This window comes from Staurois parvus, unplaced genomic scaffold, assembly GCF_062004578.1.
Source record: "Staurois parvus isolate SC_StPar_1 unplaced genomic scaffold, SC_StPar_1.0 ptg000604l, whole genome shotgun sequence".
Lineage (NCBI taxonomy): Eukaryota > Metazoa > Chordata > Amphibia > Anura > Ranidae > Staurois > Staurois parvus.
This window is the reverse complement of record NW_028318400.1, coordinates 812,371-833,183: the sequence shown is the minus strand read 5'-3', so window position 1 is coordinate 833,183 and position 20,813 is coordinate 812,371. Positions and strand designations below refer to the sequence as shown.

Here is a 20,813-nt window from a genome sequence, read left to right as displayed (position 1 = left end):
AGTTGAAGTGAATATCACAACACACACCCACCCTGAAATTGTTATTTCCTGTAAGTCCACTATTGCCAATAAAAAAAATCACATTGCAAGTTGGTGCAGATGAGAAGAAGAATTTCCCTTATTTTTCTCGCCCCAACTTTATAGAAAGTCACAAGGTGACAGGTAGCAACAGGAGGCTGATCTGTATACAAACGCAACTGTAAACTGCACACATAGCAGGATTTACATATTAAAGTGTTACTAAACCCAGGACTCTACATTCACTATATCTGGTCTCCCACAGTACACACTACATAGAAATGCTATTAATGTAGTAAATATAAACTGCTAAATACCTTTCCTCATCAGCACTTAGAGCAGTCTTGTGACTTCTATCAGTGTCCAGCAGAGCACATATTAAAGCTTGTAGTAGGAGTATTCTTTCTGCTCTACGAGGATGCAGAACCCCTGACCCCTGTCTGGATAGTGCTGATTGGCCCTTTGCTGATCACATGCACTCTCCCAAGAGAAATAAAAAACCTCTCTAGCAATACACACTAAACTGAGCATGTGTAGATTGTCTCCACATAATATGTCTTATCAGAAGATAAGATGAAGACAATGGAAGAAGGGGAGGATAAGAGAAGTTAGGATCAAACAGCATTTTTAAACAATGCAGAGTATTAACCCCTTAGGTTCCACAGTGAAACTTGCAGAAAAGAGATAACATTTTAATACATTTAAGCACAGAACTGAAACCCAATTACAAACTAGACCAGTGTTTCTCACCCAGGGTTCCTCCAGAGGTTGCTAAGGGTTCCATAAGCAATGAACAATTTCTGCTCCTCAAATAAGAAACCACTGATAATTATTTATTTAGCTATCTGCACAGAGAGGATTCTTTCTAATGGCCATCACACTAATGCACCATGAGCTGTATATATGGTAATTATTAGCAGCAATTACCTGAGACCGAAAAGTTATTTAAAGGGTTCCTCCATGGCATAAGGTTGAGAGACTATTCTAGCAACATAATTTTTACACTGTTATATTTACAGATTTATGTGACCAGGTGCTGTCTGATTTCACAGCTATCCTACTGTTTTTTTTATCTTAAAACCATGCATCCAAACTAAAATGAAAGCCATTGTTTCCCTGATTTTATATATATATATATATATATTTACACACACTACATTGCCAAAAGTATTGGGACTCCTGCCTTTACACGCACATGAACTTTAATGGCATCCAAGTCTTAGTCTGTAGGGTTCAATATTGAGTTGGCCCACCCTTTGCAGCTATAACAGCTTCAACTCTTCTGGGAAGGCCGTCCACAAGGTTTAGGAGTGTGTCTATGGGAATGTTTGACCATTCTTCCTGAAGAGCATTTGTGAGGTCAGGCACTGATGTTGGACAAGAATTTGTTCGACTTGTAATGTGACTTGAAAGTTCAAAGTTGCATGACAAGTCGCACCCTATTTGCAGCAATGGAACCATTCAAGTTGCAGCGACTTTGAAAAAGGTTCCTGCACTATTTCTGTGCGGCTTCATTGTGACTTGCGTTGACATCTGTTGAATGAAGTCACACAGAAGTCAGCAAGCTCCAATGAAGTCATACTTAATAGTCGGCTTTGAAGTAGTGCAACTTAAAAGCTGCACTGGTGTGAACCAGGGCTAATAATAAAGAACCTTTGATGGAGCAGGAGATAAACCTTAGTTTTCCTCTAGTTGGTCTTAAGTCATTTATTGTGACTGTAAATCCAGAATTTTCCTCTGAATTTCCTACAAAGGATAGCTATATTTTGTAGAAAAGGTGATCACATCCTCCCTAATTTTTATCATTGGCTAATAGATTTGGTTCTTTTAATCTTTAATCATAACATAATTTTCCATGTCATTAGTTTTCTGAGTAACCCTTTTGATAGGTGACAATTAGAGATGAGCGAATCGAAGTATCCGAAGTGGAATTCGAGTCGAATATCGGAAAAATTTCGATTCGTGCCGAATCCGAAAAATAGCCTAATTCGGACGCGCGAATCAAAATTTTTCAGAAAATGGCGGCTGACATGTGCGGCGACGGAGCGGGGATGTCTGGGAAGGCGCGCAGACAAGGCGCGCTGACCCATAATGCATTCCTCAACTACATGTGATCGCATCAGCCAATCAGCAGCCAGCCAGCCAGCACTGTGTAATGGTCGAGCTATAAATAGCGGCCATTTTGGAATTCTTCATTTGCCTGCAGTTATTGAACAGAGGCAGACCGCTCTGTACTAGGGACAGGGACAGAGTTAGGGCCACAGAAACGATAATTGGGGACAGAGAAAAGTTACTTAGGGACAGAGAACCATTACTCAGGGACACAGACTTGTTAATGAGGGCCACAGAATCGTTATTTAGGGACAAAGAAACGCTAGTTAGGGCCACAGAATTCATAATCAGGGACAGACAGAATTGTTACTCAGTGCCAGAGAATTGTTACTTAGGGCCACAGAAACGTTATTAGGGCCACAGAATTGTTACTCAGGGACAGACAGAATTGTTACTGAGTGCCAGAGAATTGTTACTTAGGGCCACAGAAACTTTAATTAGGGCCACAGAATTTTTACTCAGGGACAGACAGAATTGTTACTGAGTGCCAGAGAATTGTTACTCAGGGACAGACAGAATTGTTACTGAGTGCCAGAGAATTGTTACTTAGGGCCACAGAAACTTTACTTAGGGCCACAGAATTGTTACTCGCACAGACACAGAATTGTTACTCGCACAGACACAGAATTGTTACTGAAGGCCACAGAACTGTTACTTAGGGCCACAGAATTGTTACTCGCACAGACACAGAATTGTTACTCGCACAGACACAGAACTGTTACTGAGGGCCACAGAACTGTTACTTAGGGCCACAGAATTGTTACTCGCACAGACACAGAATTGTTACTCAGGGCCACAGAACTGTTACTTAGGGACAAAGAAACGCTAGTTAGGGCCACAGAATTCATACTCAGGGACAGACAGAATTGTTACGGAGTGCCAGAGAATTGTTACTCTGGGCCACAGAAACTTTACTTAGGGCCACAGAATTTTTACTCAGGGACAGACAGAATTGTTACTGAGTGCCAGAGAATTGTTACTCAGGGACAGACAGAATTGTTACGGAGTGCCAGAGAATTGTTACTCAGGGCCACAGAAACTTTACTTAGGGCCACAGAATTTTTACTCAGGGACAGACAGAATTGTTACTGAGTGCCAGAGAATTGTTACTCAGGGACAGACAGAATTGTTACGGAGTGCCAGAGAATTGTTACTTAGGGCCACAGAAACTTTACTTAGGGCCACAGAATTGTTACTCGCACAGACACAGAATTGTTACTCGCACAGACACAGAACTGTTACTGAGGGCCACAGAAACTTTACTTAGGGACAAAGAAACGCTAGTTAGGGCCACGGAATTCATACTCAGGGACAGACAGAATTGTTACGGAGTGCCAGAGAATTGTTACTCAGGGCCACAGAAACTTTACTTAGGGCCACAGAATTTTTACTCAGGGACAGACAGAATTGTTACTGAGTGCCAGAGAATTGTTACTCAGGGACAGACAGAATTGTTACGGAGTGTCAGAGAATTGTTACTCAGGGACAGACAGAATTGTTACTGAGTGCCAGAGAATTGTTACTTAGGGCCACAGAAACTTTAATTAGGGCCACAGAATTTTTACTCAGGGACAGACAGAATTGTTACTGAGTGCCAGAGAATTGTTACTCAGGGACAGACAGAATTGTTACTGAGTGCCAGAGAATTGTTACTTAGGGCCACAGAAACTTTACTTAGGGCCACAGAATTTTTACTCAGGGACAGACAGAATTGTTACTGAGTGCCAGAGAATTGTTACTCAGGGACAGACAGAATTGTTACTGAGTGCCAGAGAATTGTTACTCAGGGCCCCAGAAACTTTACTTAGGGCCACAGAATTTTTACTCAGGGACAGACAGAATTGTTACTGAGTGCCAGAGAATTGTTACTCAGGGACAGACAGAATTGTTACTGAGTGCCAGAGAATTGTTACTTAGGGCCACAGAAACTTTACTTAGGGCCACAGAATTGTTACTCGCACAGACACAGAATTGTTACTCGCACAGACACAGAATTGTTACTGAAGGCCACAGAACTGTTACTTAGGGCCACAGAATTGTTACTCGCACAGACACAGAATTGTTACTCGCACAGACACAGAACTGTTACTGAGGGCCACAGAACTGTTACTTAGGGCCACAGAATTGTTACTCGCACAGACACAGAATTGTTACTCAGGGCCACAGAACTGTTACTTAGGGACAAAGAAACGCTAGTTAGGGCCACAGAATTCATACTCAGGGACAGACAGAATTGTTACGGAGTGCCAGAGAATTGTTACTCTGGGCCACAGAAACTTTACTTAGGGCCACAGAATTTTTACTCAGGGACAGACAGAATTGTTACTGAGTGCCAGAGAATTGTTACTCAGGGACAGACAGAATTGTTACGGAGTGCCAGAGAATTGTTACTCATGGTCACAGAAACTTTACTTAGGGCCACAGAATTTTTACTCAGGGACAGACAGAATTGTTACTGAGTGCCAGAGAATTGTTACTCAGGGACAGACAGATTTGTTACGGAGTGCCAGAGAATTGTTACTTAGGGCCACAGAAACTTTACTTAGGGCCACAGAATTGTTACTCGCACAGACACAGAATTGTTACTCGCACAGACACAGAACTGTTACTGAGGGCCACAGAAACTTTACTTAGGGACAAAGAAATGCTAGTTAGGGCCACGGAATTCATACTCAGGGACAGACAGAATTGTTACGGAGTGCCAGAGAATTGTTACTCAGGGCCACAGAAACTTTACTTAGGGCCACAGAATTTTTACTCAGGGACAGACAGAATTGTTACTGAGTGCCAGAGAATTGTTACTCAGGGACAGACAGAATTGTTACGGAGTGCCAGAGAATTGTTACTCAGGGACAGACAGAATTGTTACTGAGTGCCAGAGAATTGTTACTTAGGGCCACATAAACTTTAATTAGGGCCACAGAATTTTTACTCAGGGACAGACAGAATTGTTACTGAGTGCCAGAGAATTGTTACTCAGGGACAGACAGAATTGTTACCGAGTGCCAGAGAATTGTTACTCAGGGACAGACAGAATTGTTACTGAGTGCCAGAGAATTGTTACTGAGGGCCACAGAAACTTTAATTAGGGCCACAGAATTTTTACTCAGGGACAGACAGAATTGTTACTGAGTGCCAGAGAATTGTTACTCAGGGACAGACAGAATTGTTACGGAGTGCCAGAGAATTGTTACTCAGGGCCACAGAAACTTTACTTAGGGCCAGAGAATTTTTACTCAGGGACAGACAGAATTGTTACTGAGTGCCAGAGAATTGTTACTCAGGGACAGACAGAATTGTTACTGAGTGCCAGATAATTGTTACTCAGGGCCCCAGAAACTTTACTTAGGGCCACAGAATTTTTACTCAGGGACAGACAGAATTGTTACTGAGTGCCAGAGAATTGTTACTCAGGGACAGACAGAATTGTTACTGAGTGCCAGAGAATTGTTACTTAGGGCCACAGAAACTTTACTTAGGGCCACAGAATTGTTACTCGCACAGACACAGAATTGTTACTCGCACAGACACAGAATTGTTACTGAGGGCCACAGAACTGTTACTTGGGGCCACAGAAACGTTAATCAGGGACACAGAATTGTTACTGAGGGCCACAGAACTGTTACTTAGGGCCACAGAATTGTTACTCGCACAGACACAGAATTGTTACTCAGGGACACAGAATTGTTACTCAGGGACACATAATCGTTTAATTAAAGAGTATGTCAGACAACATGCAGAGGAGTGGCAGAGGAGGCAATGTTTTAGGAGCGAGCAGACGTGGCAGCAGAGGAAGGGGTCGAGGCAGCACTATTCGCAGCCAGAGGCCAGTGCTCCCGGTGTCATCCAGCGGTCGTGTCTCCACCGACAACCCTGCCGTCGTCGATTGGTTGGCTCGGTCGTCTTCCTCTTCCCAGGTCACCTCTGACACCTACAGCCAACGGTCGGTGGGTACGTCAGACACAACCGTTAGTTGGCATGGCCCGGGACCAAGCCCACTGAAATCACGTGTCCTCTACCTGCCCCTGTCCTTTGGTGTTCCCTCACCAAGCGAAGTATCGCATGCTGTGGGCTCAGCCCCACTGTACAGTGAGGAAGAGCTAACAGAGGGCGGTCAGGAACGGGGGGAGACATCCGCCTTTTCAGCAGCCAGGCGAAGAAGTAGTGGCGAGGAGAGTGGCTCGGTAGCCGGTCTAGAGACAGGTCTGTCTCCTGACCCAGATGCAGCCGAGGGGGCTAGTAGTGAGGCGGAGACCCTACTTGATGATGAGGAGGTTGATCGCACTTGGCAGCCTCGTCGTCATCAGGCAATTTCTTCCGCATCATCAGGAGAAGAGGGTGGCAGCTTGGCAGCGAGCAAAACAGTCGGTGGGTTGCCCAGGAGACAGCAGCAGGGTCGCAGCAGTGTCAGTGGAGCCAAACGGCCACGGAGTAGAGCACCAGCTCCACTGCAGCCTACCACCACGGCCAGTAGTGGTGCCGGTGTGCACGGAGGAAGCAGCAGTCAGCCAGTGAGGAGTATCGGGGGCAAAGTTTCCTACTCGGCGGTGTGGCAATTTTTCGTCAAGCCGCCCGAGGAAGTAAACGTAGCCGTATGTCGACTATGTGGCCAGAAAGTCAAGCGTGGCCAGGGGGCCCATGTTGGGACTACAGCGTTGCGACAGCATATGCAGCGTCGCCATTTGGTGGCCTGGGAAAACCGTGATAAAGATATGGCGGTTCTGCCCGCCCCAGCCCCCGCTCCATCAACCGCTCCGTTACTTGCTCCGTCACCCGACGTCAATCGCCCTCCATCAGCCAGTCAAGGCTCCAACACCTCTGCTGAGGGGAGTTGTCGCTCGTTGGCATCTTCCGCTCGTTCAGATGCTCCTTTTCCTGCTACTCCTCTTCACGGATTCCGTCAGCAGTCTTTCTTGGAATCCGTTTCCAAGAGACAACAGTTTGCGAGCACGCACCCGACGGTGCAAAAGCTGAACGTCCTCCTGTCCAAGTTGCTGGTGCTGCAGTCCCTCCCTTTCCAAGTGGTGGACTCAGCACCTTTCAGAGAAATGATGGCTTGTGCCGCGCCGCGGTGGAGAGTGCCAAGCCGTCATTTCTTCGCCAAAAAGGCAGTGCCAGCCCTGCATTCACATGTAGAAGACATGGTGGGCCAGTCTTTGAGCATGTCGGTCTCTGCCAAAGTGCACGGCAGCGCCGACGTGTGGAGCTGTAACTATGGTCAGGGACAGTACATGTCATTTACGGCCCACTGGGTGAACGTGGTGCCGTCACAGCCGCACCAGCAACTTGGACAGGTCATGCCGCTTTTGCCTCCACGTTTGCACGTCCTTGGTCCGGCAAAGATGTCCGCCTCTACCACCTCTTCTTCCGCCGTGTCCTCAGCCGCCACCCCCGTGCCAAGTCCCATTACCCGACCGGCATATCACATGTGCAGGGCGCAACGGTGTCACGCTGTTCTGCACCTGGTATGCCTTGGCGAACGTAGTCACACAGGGGAGGAACTTCTGAGTGTAATGAACAGAGAAATCGACAGATGGCTGTCTCCGCGCAAACTGAAAATCGGAACCATGTTGACCGACAACGGAAAGAACATGGTGTCTGCTCTGCGTCAAGGAAGGTTGTGCCATGCGCCATGCATGGCTCACGTGTTCAATCTGGTTGTCAAGCGGTTCTTAAAATCCACCATCCCACTGCAAGACATCCTTAAAATGTCACGTAAACTTTGCATGCATTTCAGCCATTCCTACACCGCAAAGCACACCCTCCTTGAGCTGCAGCGGCAGAACGGAATTCCACAGCATCGCCTGATCTGCGACGTTGCAACAAGGTGGAATTCAACCCTACACATGTTAGACCGCCTTTACGAACAGCGAAAGGCCATCACCGATTTCCTGATGTTACAAGCGGATAAAGGTACTCCCCTGTGTAACTTCGATGTCAGCCATTGGCAGCTCATGCGTGACACCTGCCGCTTGCTCAGGCCCTTTGAGGAGGCCACGCTATTCGTGAGTCGGCAGGACTATGGGATGAACGACGTCATTCCTCTGTTGCACGTCCTTGAACAAATGCTGTTAACAATGGCTGGTCAGGGTGCGGTAGACGTGGCGCACAGATCTCAACGCCACATGACCCCTGTGGGGGCAGGACAGGAAGAAGAGGAGGAGGTAGAGGAGGACATTTGTGCTCAGGAATTATTGAGTGAAATGGGTGGTTTTTCCACTCAGCGGACAGGAGTGGAGGAGCAGGAGCATCTGGTAGAGGAGGAGGAGGAGGAGACAGAGGACCCAGACGCACCGTGGCAGTATGCTGTGGAGATGGAGGCAGGGAGTCCCTCGCATTCCTTGGCACAAATGGCCCATAGCATGCTCGGTTGCTTGCGTAGCGACAGCCGAATAATAACCATCAGACAGAGGGATGACTTTTGGCTGTCCACCTTGTTGGACCCTCGCTACCGTTCCAAAATGGTGGCCTTTTTCACACCTGCTGAGAGGGAGGCCAAAATAACGTACTATAAAAACCACCTATGTAGTCAGTTGGTCTCTGCATTTGTGCGCCAACGTCCATCCTCAGACACTGTGGGCCCTGTGCGCTCGCGTTCCGCTGCCATGGCAGCAGGGGAGGGGTGGGGTGGTAGGAGCAGTGGCAGCTCCACCAGCAGCGGCTGCCTCAGTCTGCAGTCGATGATGAGTAGCTTTCTTCACCAGCGCAGTGAGGAAACTACTAACCAGCCGCAGCAGCAGCAGCAGCATCAGGTGGACCTGGAGCAGGACCTCAAACAACAGGCTTGGGCCTACTTGGACAGCACCCTGCCAACCGAGGTAGACAATCCCCTTGACTACTGGGCAACGAAACTTGACCTTTGGCCCCAACTAGCTGAATTTGCCCTTGAAAGGCTGTCATGCCCGGCCAGTAGCGTGGCATCGGAGCGCGTGTTTAGTGCGGCAGGAGGTATTGTAACTCCGCGGAGGACACGACTGTCCACCCAAAGTGTGGAGAGACTGACGTTTGTGAAAATAAATCAGGCGTGGATTAGTCTGGATTTCAAACCACCAGTTCCTGACACAACTGACTAAATCCGCCATGAATCATGCCTCAAACATGTGCCACTTTGAGGTCTCCTCACACACTGCTGGTGTGTTGAATTTTTTGACATAGGGTGCTGGCAGATTATGGGCCTCCTATAGCTGCTGCCAGGCCCCTAATCTGCCATAGGCCCCTATATACCGCTTCCTCATGCTGCTGCCAGGTCCAGAGTCTCTCATGGGTCCCTGTACGGCCTCCCATTGCTGCTGTCTCCATCGCCACACTCTGCCATGTGCCACTTTCAGGTCTCCTCACACACTGCTGGTGTGTAGAATTTTTTGACATAGGGTGCTGGCAGATTACGGGCCTCCCATTGCTGCTGCCAGGCCCCTAATCTGCCATAGGCCCCTATATACCGCTTCCTCATGCTGCTGCCAGGTCCAGAGTCTCTCATGGGTCCCTGTACGGCCTCCCATTGCTGCTGTCTCCATCGCCACACTCTGCCATGTGCCACTTTCAGGTCTCACACACTGCTGGTGTGTAGAATTTTTTGACATAGGGTGCTGGCAGATTACGGGCCTCCTATAGCTGCTGCCAGGCCCCTAATCTGCCATAGGCCCCTATATACCGCTTCCTCATGCTGCTGCCAGGTCCAGAGTCTCTCATGGGTCCCTGTACGGCCTCCCATTGCTGCTGTCTCCATCGCCACACTCTGCCATGTGCCACTTTCAGGTCTCCTCACACACTGCTGGTGTGTAGAATTTTTTGACATAGGGTGTTGGCAGATTACGGGCCTCCCATTGCTGCTGCCAGGCCCCTAATCTGCCATGGGCCCCTATATACCGCCTCCTCATGCTGCTGCCAGGTCCAGAGTCTGTCATGGGTCCCTGTACGGCCTCCCATTGCTGCTGTCTCCATCGCCACACTCTGCCATGTGCCACTTTCAGGTCTCCTCACACACTGCTGGTGTGTAGAATTTTTTGACATAGGGTGCTGGCAGATTACGGGCCTCCCATTGCTGCTGCCAGGCCCCTAATCTGCCATAGGCCCCTATATACCGCTTCCTCATGCTGCTGCCAGGTCCAGAGTCTCTCATGGGTCCCTGTACGGCCTCCCATTGCTGCTGTCTCCATCGCCACACTCTGCCATGTGCCACTTTCAGGTCTCCTCACACACTGCTGGTGTGTAGAATTTTTTGACATAGGGTGCTGGCAGATTATGGGCCTCCCATAGCTGCTGCCAGGCCCCTAATCTGCCATAGGCCCCTATATACCGCCTCCTCATGCTGCTGCCAGGTCCAGAGTCTGTCATGGGTCCCTGTACGGCCTCCCATTGCTGCTGTCTCCATCGCCACACTCTGCCATGTGCCAATTTCAGGTCTCCTCACACACTGCTGGTGTGTAGAATTTTTTGACATAGGGTGCTGGCAGATTATGGGCCTCCCATAGCTGCTGCCAGGCCCCTAATCTGCCATAGGCCCCTATATACCGCTTCCTCATGCTGCTGCCAGGTCCAGAGTCTCTCATGGGTCCCTGTACGGCCTCCCATTGCTGCTGTCTCCATCGCCACACTCTGCCATGTGCCAATTTCAGGTCTCCTCACACACTGCTGGTGTGTAGAATTTTTTGACATAGGGTGCTGGCAGATTATGGGCCTCCCATAGCTGCTGCCAGGCCCCTAATCTGCCATAGGCCCCTATATACCGCTTCCTCATGCTGCTGCCAGGTCCAGAGTCTCTCATGGGTCCCTGTACGGCCTCCCATTGCTGCTGTCTCCATCGCCACACTCTGCCATGTGCCAATTTCAGGTCTCCTCACACACTGCTGGTGTGTAGAATTTTTTGACATAGGGTGCTGGCAGATTATGGGCCTCCCATAGCTGCTGCCAGGCCCCTAATCTGCCATAGGCCCCTATATACCGCCTCCTCATGCTGCTGCCAGGTCCAGAGTCTGTCATGGGTCCCTGTACGGCCTCCCATTGCTGCTGTCTCCATCGCCACACTCTGCCATGTGCCACTTTCAGGTCTCCTCACACACTGCTGGTGTGTAGAATTTTTTGACATAGGGTGTTGGCAGATTACGGGCCTCCCATTGCTGCTGCCAGGCCCCTAATCTGCCATAGGCCCCTATATACCGCTTCCTCATGCTGCTGCCAGGTCCAGAGTCTCTCATGGGTCCCTGTACGGCCTCCCATTGCTGCTGTCTCCATCGCCACACTCTGCCATGTGCCACTTTCAGGTCTCACACACTGCTGGTGTGTAGAATTTTTTGACATAGGGTGCTGGCAGATTACGGGCCTCCTATAGCTGCTGCCAGGCCCCTAATCTGCCATAGGCCCCTATATACCGCTTCCTCATGCTGCTGCCAGGTCCAGAGTCTCTCATGGGTCCCTGTACGGCCTCCCATTGCTGCTGTCTCCATCGCCACACTCTGCCATGTGCCACTTTCAGGTCTCCTCACACACTGCTGGTGTGTAGAATTTTTTGACATAGGGTGTTGGCAGATTACGGGCCTCCCATTGCTGCTGCCAGGCCCCTAATCTGCCATGGGCCCCTATATACCGCCTCCTCATGCTGCTGCCAGGTCCAGAGTCTGTCATGGGTCCCTGTACGGCCTCCCATTGCTGCTGTCTCCATCGCCACACTCTGCCATGTGCCACTTTCAGGTCTCCTCACACACTGCTGGTGTGTAGAATTTTTTGACATAGGGTGCTGGCAGATTATGGGCCTCCCATAGCTGCTGCCAGGCCCCTAATCTGCCATAGGCCCCTATATACCGCCTCCTCATGCTGCTGCCAGGTCCAGAGTCTGTCATGGGTCCCTGTACGGCCTCCCATTGCTGCTGTCTCCATCGCCACACTCTGCCATGTGCCACTTTCAGGTCTCCTCACACACTGCTGGTGTGTAGAATTTTTTGACATAGGGTGTTGGCAGATTACGGGCCTCCCATTGCTGCTGCCAGGCCCCTAATCTGCCATGGGCCCCTATATACCGCCTCCTCATGCTGCTGCCAGGTCCAGAGTCTGTCATGGGTCCCTGTACGGCCTCCCATTGCTGCTGTCTCCATCGCCACACTCTGCCATGTGCCACTTTCAGGTCTCCTCACACACTGCTGGTGTGTAGAATTTTTTGACATAGGGTGTTGGCAGATTACGGGCCTCCCATTGCTGCTGCCAGGCCCCTAATCTGCCATGGGCCCCTATATACCGCCTCCTCATGCTGCTGCCAGGTCCAGAGTCTCTCATGGGTCCCTGTACGGCCTCCCATTGCTGCTGTCTCCATCGCCACACTCTGCCATGTGCCACTTTCAGGTCTCCTCACACACTGCTGGTGTGTAGAATTTTTTGACATAGGGTGTTGGCAGATTACGGGCCTCCCATTGCTGCTGCCAGGCCCCTAATCTGCCATGGGCCCCTATATACCGCCTCCTCATGCTGCTGCCAGGTCCAGAGTCTGTCATGGGTCCCTGTACGGCCTCCCATTGCTGCTGTCTCCATCGCCACACTCTGCCATGTGCCACTTTCTGGTCTCCTCACACACTGCTGGTGTGTAGAATTTTTTGACATAGGGTGCTGGCAGATTATGGGCCTCCCATAGCTGCTGCCAGGCCCCTAATCTGCCATGGGCCCCTATATACCGCCTCCTCATGCTGCTGCCAGGTCCACAGTGTCTCATGCCATGTGCCACTTTCAGGTCTCCTCACACTGCTGGTGTGTTGAATTTTTTGACATAGGGTGCTGGCAGATTATGGGCCTCCTATAGCTGCTGCCAGGCCCCTAATCTGCCATAGGCCCCTATATACCGCTTCCTCATGCTGCTGCCAGGTCCAGAGTCTCTCATGGGTCCCTGTACGGCCTCCCATTGCTGCTGTCTCCATCGCCACACTCTGCCATGTGCCACTTTCAGGTCTCCTCACACTGCTGGTGTGTTGAATTTTTTGACATAGGGTGCTGGCAGATTACGGGCCTCCCATTGCTGCTGCCAGGTACGTAATCTGCCATGGGCCCCCGTACCGACTCCTCATGCTGTGACGTTGCAACAAGGTGGAATTCAACCCTACATATGTTAGACCGCCTTTACGAACAGCGAAAGGCCATCACCGATTTCCTGATGTTAAAAGCGGATAAAGGTACTCCCTGTGTAACTTAGATGTCAGCCATTGGCAGCTCATGCGTGACACCTGCGCTTGCTCAGGCCCTTTGAGGAGGCCACGCTATTCGTGAGTCGGCAGGACTATGGGATGAACGACGTCATTCCTCTGTTGCACGTCCTGGAACAAATGCTGTTAACAATGGCTGGTCAGGGTGCGGTAGACGTGGCGCACAGATCTCAACGCCACATGACCCCTGTGGGGGCAGGACAGGAAGAAGAGGAGGAGGTAGAGGAGGACATTGGTGCTCAGGAATTATTGAGTGAAATGGGTGGTTTTTCCACTCAGCGGACAGGAGTGGAGGAGCAGGAGCATCTGGTAGAGGAGGAGGAGGAGGAGGAGACAGAGGACCCAGACGCACCGTGGCAGTATGCTGTGGAGATGGAGGCAGGGAGTCCCTCGCATTCCTTGGCACAAATGGCCCATAGCATGCTCGCTTGCTTGCGTAACGACAGCCGAATAATAACCATCAGACAGAGGGATGACTTTTGGCTGTCCACCTTGTTGGACCCTCGCTACCGTTCAAAAATGGTGGCCTTTTTCACACCTGCTGAGAGGGAGGCCAAAATAACGTACTATAAAAACCACCTATGTAGTCAGTTGGTCTCTGCCTTTCTGCGCCAATGTCCATCCTCAGACACTGTGGGCCCTGTGCGCTCGCGTTCCGCTGCCATGGCAGCAGGGGAGGGGTGGGGTGGTAGGAGCAGTGGCAGCTCCACCAGCAGCGGCTGCCTCAGTCTGCAGTCGATGATGAGTAGCTTTCTTCACCAGCGCAGTGAGGAAACTACTAACCAGCAGCAGCAGCAGCAGCAGCATCAGGTGGACCTGGAGCAGGACCTCAAACAACAGGCTTGGGCCTACTTGGACAGCACCCTGCCAACCGAGGTAGACAATCCCCTTGACTACTGGGCAACGAAACTTGACCTTTGGCCCCAACTAGCTGAATTTGCCCTTGAAAGGCTGTCATGCCCGGCCAGTAGCGTGGCATCGGAGTGCGTGTTTAGTGCGGCAGGAGGTATTGCAACTCCGCGGAGGACACGACTGTCCACCCAAAGTGTGGAGAGACTGACGTTTGTGAAAATGAATCAGGCGTGGATTAGTCTGGATTTCAAACCACCAGTTCCTGACACAACTGACTAAATCCGCCATGAATCATGCCCCAAACATGTGCCACTTTCAGGTCTCCTCACACTGCTGGTGTGTTCCATTTTTTGTCATAGGGTGCTGGCAGATTACGGGCCTCCCATAGCTGCTGCCAGGCCCCTAATCTGCCATGGGCCCCTATACCGCCTCCTCATGCTGCTGCCAGGTCCAGAGTCTCTCATGGGTCCCTGTACGGCCTCCCATTGCTGCTGTCTCCATCGCCACACTCTGCCATGTGCCACTTTCAGGTCTCCTCACACTGCTGGTGGGTTCCATTTTTTGTCATAGGGTGCTGGCAGATTACGGGCCTCCCATAGCTGCTGCCAGGCCCCTAATCTGCCATGGGCCCCTGTTGTCGCTTGTTGGCATATTCCGCTCGTTCAGATGCTCCTTCTCCTGCTACTCCTCTTCACGGATTCCGTCAGCAGTCTTTCTTGGAATCCGTTTCCAAGAGACAACAGTTTGCGAGCACGCACCAGACGGTGCAGAAACTGAACGTCCTCCTGTCCAAGTTGCTGCTGCCAGGCTCGTAATCTGTCATGCGCCCCTGTACCGCCTCCTCATGCTGCTGCCAGGTCCAGAGTGTGTCATGGGCCCCCGTACCGACTCCAAATGCTGCTGCCAGGCCCGTAATCTGTCATGGGCCCCTGTACCGCCTCCCCATGCTGCTGCCAGGTCCAGATTGTGTCATGGGTCCCTGTACGGCCTCCCATTGCTGCTGCCAGGCCTGTAATCTGCCATGGGCCCCCGTACCGACTCCTCATGCTGCTGCCAGGCCCGTAATCTGCCATGGGCCCCTGTACCGCCTCCTCATGCTGCTGCCAGGTCCAGAGTGTGTCATGGGTCCCTGTACGGCCTCCCATTGCTGCTGTCTCTATCGCCACACTCTGCCATGTGCCACTTTCAGGTCTCCTCACACTGCTGGTGGTTTCCATTTTTGTCAAAGGGTGCTGTATGGCCTCCCATTGCTGCTGCCTCCACCGCCACACTGTGGCTCCACACTCTGGTTTTGGCCCCGTGACTGGCCAAATGAGTGAAGTGTGCGGTGATTCTAAGATCGACGGCACTCATCTGCATGTCATACTGCCTGACAGTATTATTTCTCTTCCCCAGCAGACTCCAAGGGCATTTAAATTAAAGGTACAGTGTTCAGCACTAATATTAAGTCTCTCTGAAGCCTAGAAACACCCTTTTTTAAGTTAAATTCACAGCGAATATATTCGACTCGAATCGAAATTTTTCTACGAATTCGCCGAATCAGTCGAATCGAATTTTTGAATACTTCGCTCATCTCTAGTGACAATATTTGCTGTTATCCTTTCAATAGAGTAATACAAATAAGTAAACCCTCATTCCTCTTTACTATAGCTGACACAGCAACCGCATAACAAAAAAAAAATTCTATTGCACAACTACAACTTGTTTTTTCTTTTTTTTCTCCATTATTTTAAAAGGTGACTTTTAAAGGCTCTATTCATGATTATGGATCTTTAGAAATTAGCACCGAAAATAAAAATGAAGGTAAGTTAAGTAAGTGCATGCTTGTATCTTATCTTAATCTTATTAAAAAATGACCTGCAACGATGCTATACGGATTCATGGCAGCAGATGCAGGTGCAGTCACGTATATACAGTATATGTGACTGTCTCCTTCCGGGTCTGCGGAGCCAAGCATGCTCACCCCTGCTGACCCATGCTACACAGCACAAGTTTGGCAGCTGCTTCCAACCAATGATTTTGGCTGAAGCCAGCTGATTGGCTGTGTCCAATCACTCAGAGTTCTGTGTTTAGAAAACACAGAATTCTGTGTACAGAGAACAGCAATTTGGCAGTTTTTCCCTGCAAAGCAGGGAGAAAAACCAGCCAAATAGCAAAGTAAAAGCAGCATATATTACAACCATTACACATTGTTAGGCACACAATTACCCCTTAATTGTCCTTAGATGTTAACCCAATTCAGCCAGTGTCACTAGTACAGCGATAGTGGACAGTATTAGCACTGATCACTGTATTAGTGTCACTATTGATGTCAGTGGCAGTACACCTCCCAGCCAGCATCAGCTATCACAATCCCACCATAAGTCACTGATCACCACCATTACCAGTATACCATCATAGCTGCATAAATTCCAGTATATATACACCATAGTTTTTCGACGCTATACCTTTCACACAAACCAGTTAATATACACTTATTGGATTTTAAACCAAAGACATGTAGCAGAACACATTTTGGCCTAAATTTATAAAGAAATTTGATATTTTATGGATATGTTTTATAACAGAAAGTAGAAAATATTGAGGTTTTTTTCCAACATTTTTGGCCATTTTTTAATTTAATTTAAAAAAAAACAGTACTGATCAAGCACCACCAAAAGAAAATTCTGTTTGTGTAAAAAAATTATATACATTTCATTTGCGTACAGTTTTGCATTACCATTTACTTGCCAGTTAAAGTACAACAGTGCAGAATAGCAAAAAAAAATGTTCTGGTCATGAAGGGGGTAAAACCTTCCAGAGGTCAAATGGTTAATAAGTGGACCTTACATTCTGATTGAAGAACCTTTAGTGCTGGTACCCCTATTTTGTAGTCAGCTCCCATCCTCAGCCCCCCTCCAAACGTTATATTCATTTGTCCCTGATCCAGTGAGATACTGCCTTCATTGGGTAGTATGACCTATGCATGAGCTCTGCACTCTTATTCAATCCAATGGAGAGTTAGTCCAAAGTACTCCAGAGATCTCTGCAGGATTAAGAGTGCAGAGCAGATACTTGGGCCTATGATTGACACACAAACAACACCTCACTGAATCAGGGACAGGAGTGTATAAGACTCTCTAATAATAATTTCCCCAGTAATTTTACAAATAATATATGCACTAAAAATATCTGTGAAAACGATAAACCTTGTTTGATCAGCATGCCTCTCTGTGTGCTCTTCTTCTCCTGCAGATCTTCATGGCAAGGCCACACTGAAGATTCCTTTAAACGCAGGAGCATCTTCAACGTTTCAGGCGCTTGTGTATACTATGTTAGCAGATGGAGATATTTTGGCTGACTCGGCAAAATATAAAATCCAGCGGTGCTTCCACAATAAAGTGAGTGGTCTACGCATATAGCTTACTTTGTATTCACAGCAAGACTTAAAGCATGGGTGCTCAACCTGTGGACCTCCAGGTGTTGAGGAACTACAAATCCCATGAAGCATTGCAAGGCTGACAGTTACAAGCATGACTCCCAAAGGCAGAGGCATGATGGGACTGGTAGTTTTGCAACAGCTTAAGAGCCACATGCTGAGCACCCATGACTTAAAGTGATACTAAAAGATCAGATTTTTTGTATTAAAAATCACAAACATGTTAGGCGCCATGTACGCGGGACACTTCTGAACAATGGAAACTGACTGCTGGAAAACGTAGGTTAAAAAATGTCTGTTTAGCCGCATTTGCATACCGTGTTTATGAGCGGTTGCATTTAGAAGCGTTTTTTAAATATAAACTCAGGAGACCTTCCAAAATGCCTAGAATGCACTGAAAAATAGTAAAAAATTAACAATTTCAGACATTTTGAGAGAAATAGAGAGAGCAGAAGCAGAGAGAGCAGTATGTGTTGAAATTAGCTGTCTTTTTTTTGTGGTGTTTGGATGTGTTCCAGCTCATTTCTGTGCAGAAATTATTGTAGCAGCGTCTAACATATTTTTCTAACCTCAAAGTATGGTGTACCAGGTCCATTTGAGTACTGGGAAAACGCTTTGCATGCATTTTTCATGATGAAAAAATGCTCTGGACAGCATTTAGCCGTGTTCACATGCATTTACAAAAATTTTGCGTTTGAAACGCTGATAAGATCTACTGCTGAATGCAAGTTTTCTGCATTCAAGAAAAGACTGTAAACTCAACTGCCTGTAAATGACTGTAAATGACGGTGTGTACATGGACACATAGGAAAACATTAGGGAGAGTTCAGGGGCTGTGGAAAAAAATGCTGAACAGCTCCTAAACGTGCGTTTATCAGCTGCAGCGTACATGAGCCCTTATACTTACCTGTTCTGTGCAATGGTTTTGCTTTCACCACATCAACTTCAGAGATGTTAGCTTTCTGCTTCATCCCACCTACTTTCAGATGTAATTGTAACAAGATAATCAATGATAAACTTGGGATTCGTTTCTTTACATATTGAAATTCAGACAACATTTTCATTATTCAGAGATTCTATTGTATCTGAATTTCTGAATCACAATAGTAACAAATTTTAACGAATCCAAAATAAATGATAACATAACAAAGTAATGAATTATCCGAATACAAATTTGAAATAGAAACATACTGCAATAAATACAGTAAGGTATAAAAGTGAAATAAGATGATGATTCTTACTTAGGCTGCTTTCACACTAATCTGTTGCAAAAACACATATGTGTTTTTTATGTGTTTTGACACATTTGTGCTGTTTTTTCCCCTGGAATGTGACTGGACAATGTACTTCCCACAGGTGCATTGCATTTTTTTATGTCTTTTTGCCACTGTTTTTATTCAGTTCAGTGGAGAGGTGTGTTTTTGGTGCTATTTTTTTTACCGCACCAAACGTACCTCTCCATTGAAATGACTGGAAAACACGGTAAAAGCGCATAAAAAGCACAAAAGAACTGTGGGAAGTGCTTTATCCAGTCACAAGTTCATGGGAAAAACACAATGCAAACGCATCAAAAACTCAACACACCGTGGCAAAAACACATATGCCTTTTTTTCAATGGAGCAGTATAAACGCAACTTAAACTCAAAGGACCATTGTGAAGAGCAGCAAAGGGCAAACTATGGCCCGCGGGCCGTATACGGCCCGTCGGACCTTTTAATCTGGCCCGCGGAGCTATGAGGATCTGTCCCCCTCGACGTATCTGCGCATGTGCCGGAGATCGCCGATCGGCTGCTAATGCCTGAAATTGGCACATGCGCAGATACGTCGAGGGGGACATCCTCATAGGAGACAGATTTTCATGCTACACCGGAACGGCGCGGGAACACGGCGAGAGGAACGCGCGGAGCAAAGGTAAGTGAATTGACAAAGGGGGGACTTGGGGACTTAATATGGGGGCTGAATTAATATGGGGAATGAATTACTATAGGGGGGATGAATTACTATATGGGGGATGGATTACTATATGAGGGATGAATTACTATATGGGGGATGAATTACTATGGGGGATGAATTACTATATGGGGGATGAATTACTATATGGGATGAATTACTATATGGGGGATGAATTAATATATGGGGGATGAATTACTATATGGGATGAATTACTATAGGGGATGAATTACTATATGGGGGATGAATTACTATATGGGGGATGAATTACTATATGGGGGATGAATTACTATGGGGGATGAATTACTATATGGGGGATTAATTACTATGGGGGATGAATTACTATATGGGGGATGAATTACTATATGGGGGATGAATTACTATGGGGGATGAATTACTATAGGGGGGATGAATTACTATATTGGGGATTAATTACTATGGGGGATGAATTACTATATGGGGGATGAATTACTATATGGGATGAATTACTATATGGGGGATGAATTACTATATGGGGGATGAATTACTATGGGGGATGAATTACTATGGGGGATGAATTACTATATGGGGGATGAATTACTATGGGGGATGAATTACTATATGGGGGATGAATTACTATATGGTGGATGAATTACTATGGGGGATGAATTACTATATGGGGGATGAATTACTATATGGGGGATGAATTACTATGGGGGATGAATTACTATGGGGGATGAATTACTATATGGGGGATGAATTACTATGGGGGATTAATTACTATGGGGGATGAATTACTATAGGGGGGATGAATTACTATATGGGGGATGAATTACTATGGGGGATGAATTACTATGGGGGATGAATTACTATATGGGGGATGAATTACTATATGGGGGATTAATTACTATGGGGGAATATTATTATACTTACTATGGATGACACATACACATCATTCATCTACTCTTGGTCCGGCCCCCGGGTCCAATATATGAACCCATTGCGGCCCTCAAGTCAAAAAGTTTGCCCACCCCTGGTGAAGAGGATGTAAAGGGATGCATCTTTCATGCATTTTTCTTCTGCTTTTTTAACTTAAAAAATGATCAGGGTGAAAGGGCCCTTTATTGTGTTTGAGTTGGATGAAGTTGGATCCATCAGAATGTCAGAATCATAACATACCATATGAATCCAAGATTAATTTTGTTTTATGCGTTATGTTATGATTCAGAGTTTCTGATGAATTCACCTCCATCCAACCTAAACAATGCATAAGTATTATCTCCTGAAATAACAATTTAACAAGT

General features: G+C 47.8%; 1 protein-coding gene across 1 annotated transcript in view; it reads left to right on the top strand.

The window, feature by feature from the left end:
• LOC149449765 (alpha-2-macroglobulin-like) overlaps positions 1-20,813 on the top strand; it is a 115,103-nt gene that overhangs the window by 28,733 nt on the left and 65,557 nt on the right. Inside the window, exons 11-12 of the mRNA XM_089692752.1 lie at positions 15,899-15,965; positions 17,397-17,542. Coding sequence (XP_089548878.1) covers positions 15,899-15,965; positions 17,397-17,542 — 213 coding nt within the window. The remainder of the gene's footprint in view (positions 1-15,898; positions 15,966-17,396; positions 17,543-20,813) is intronic.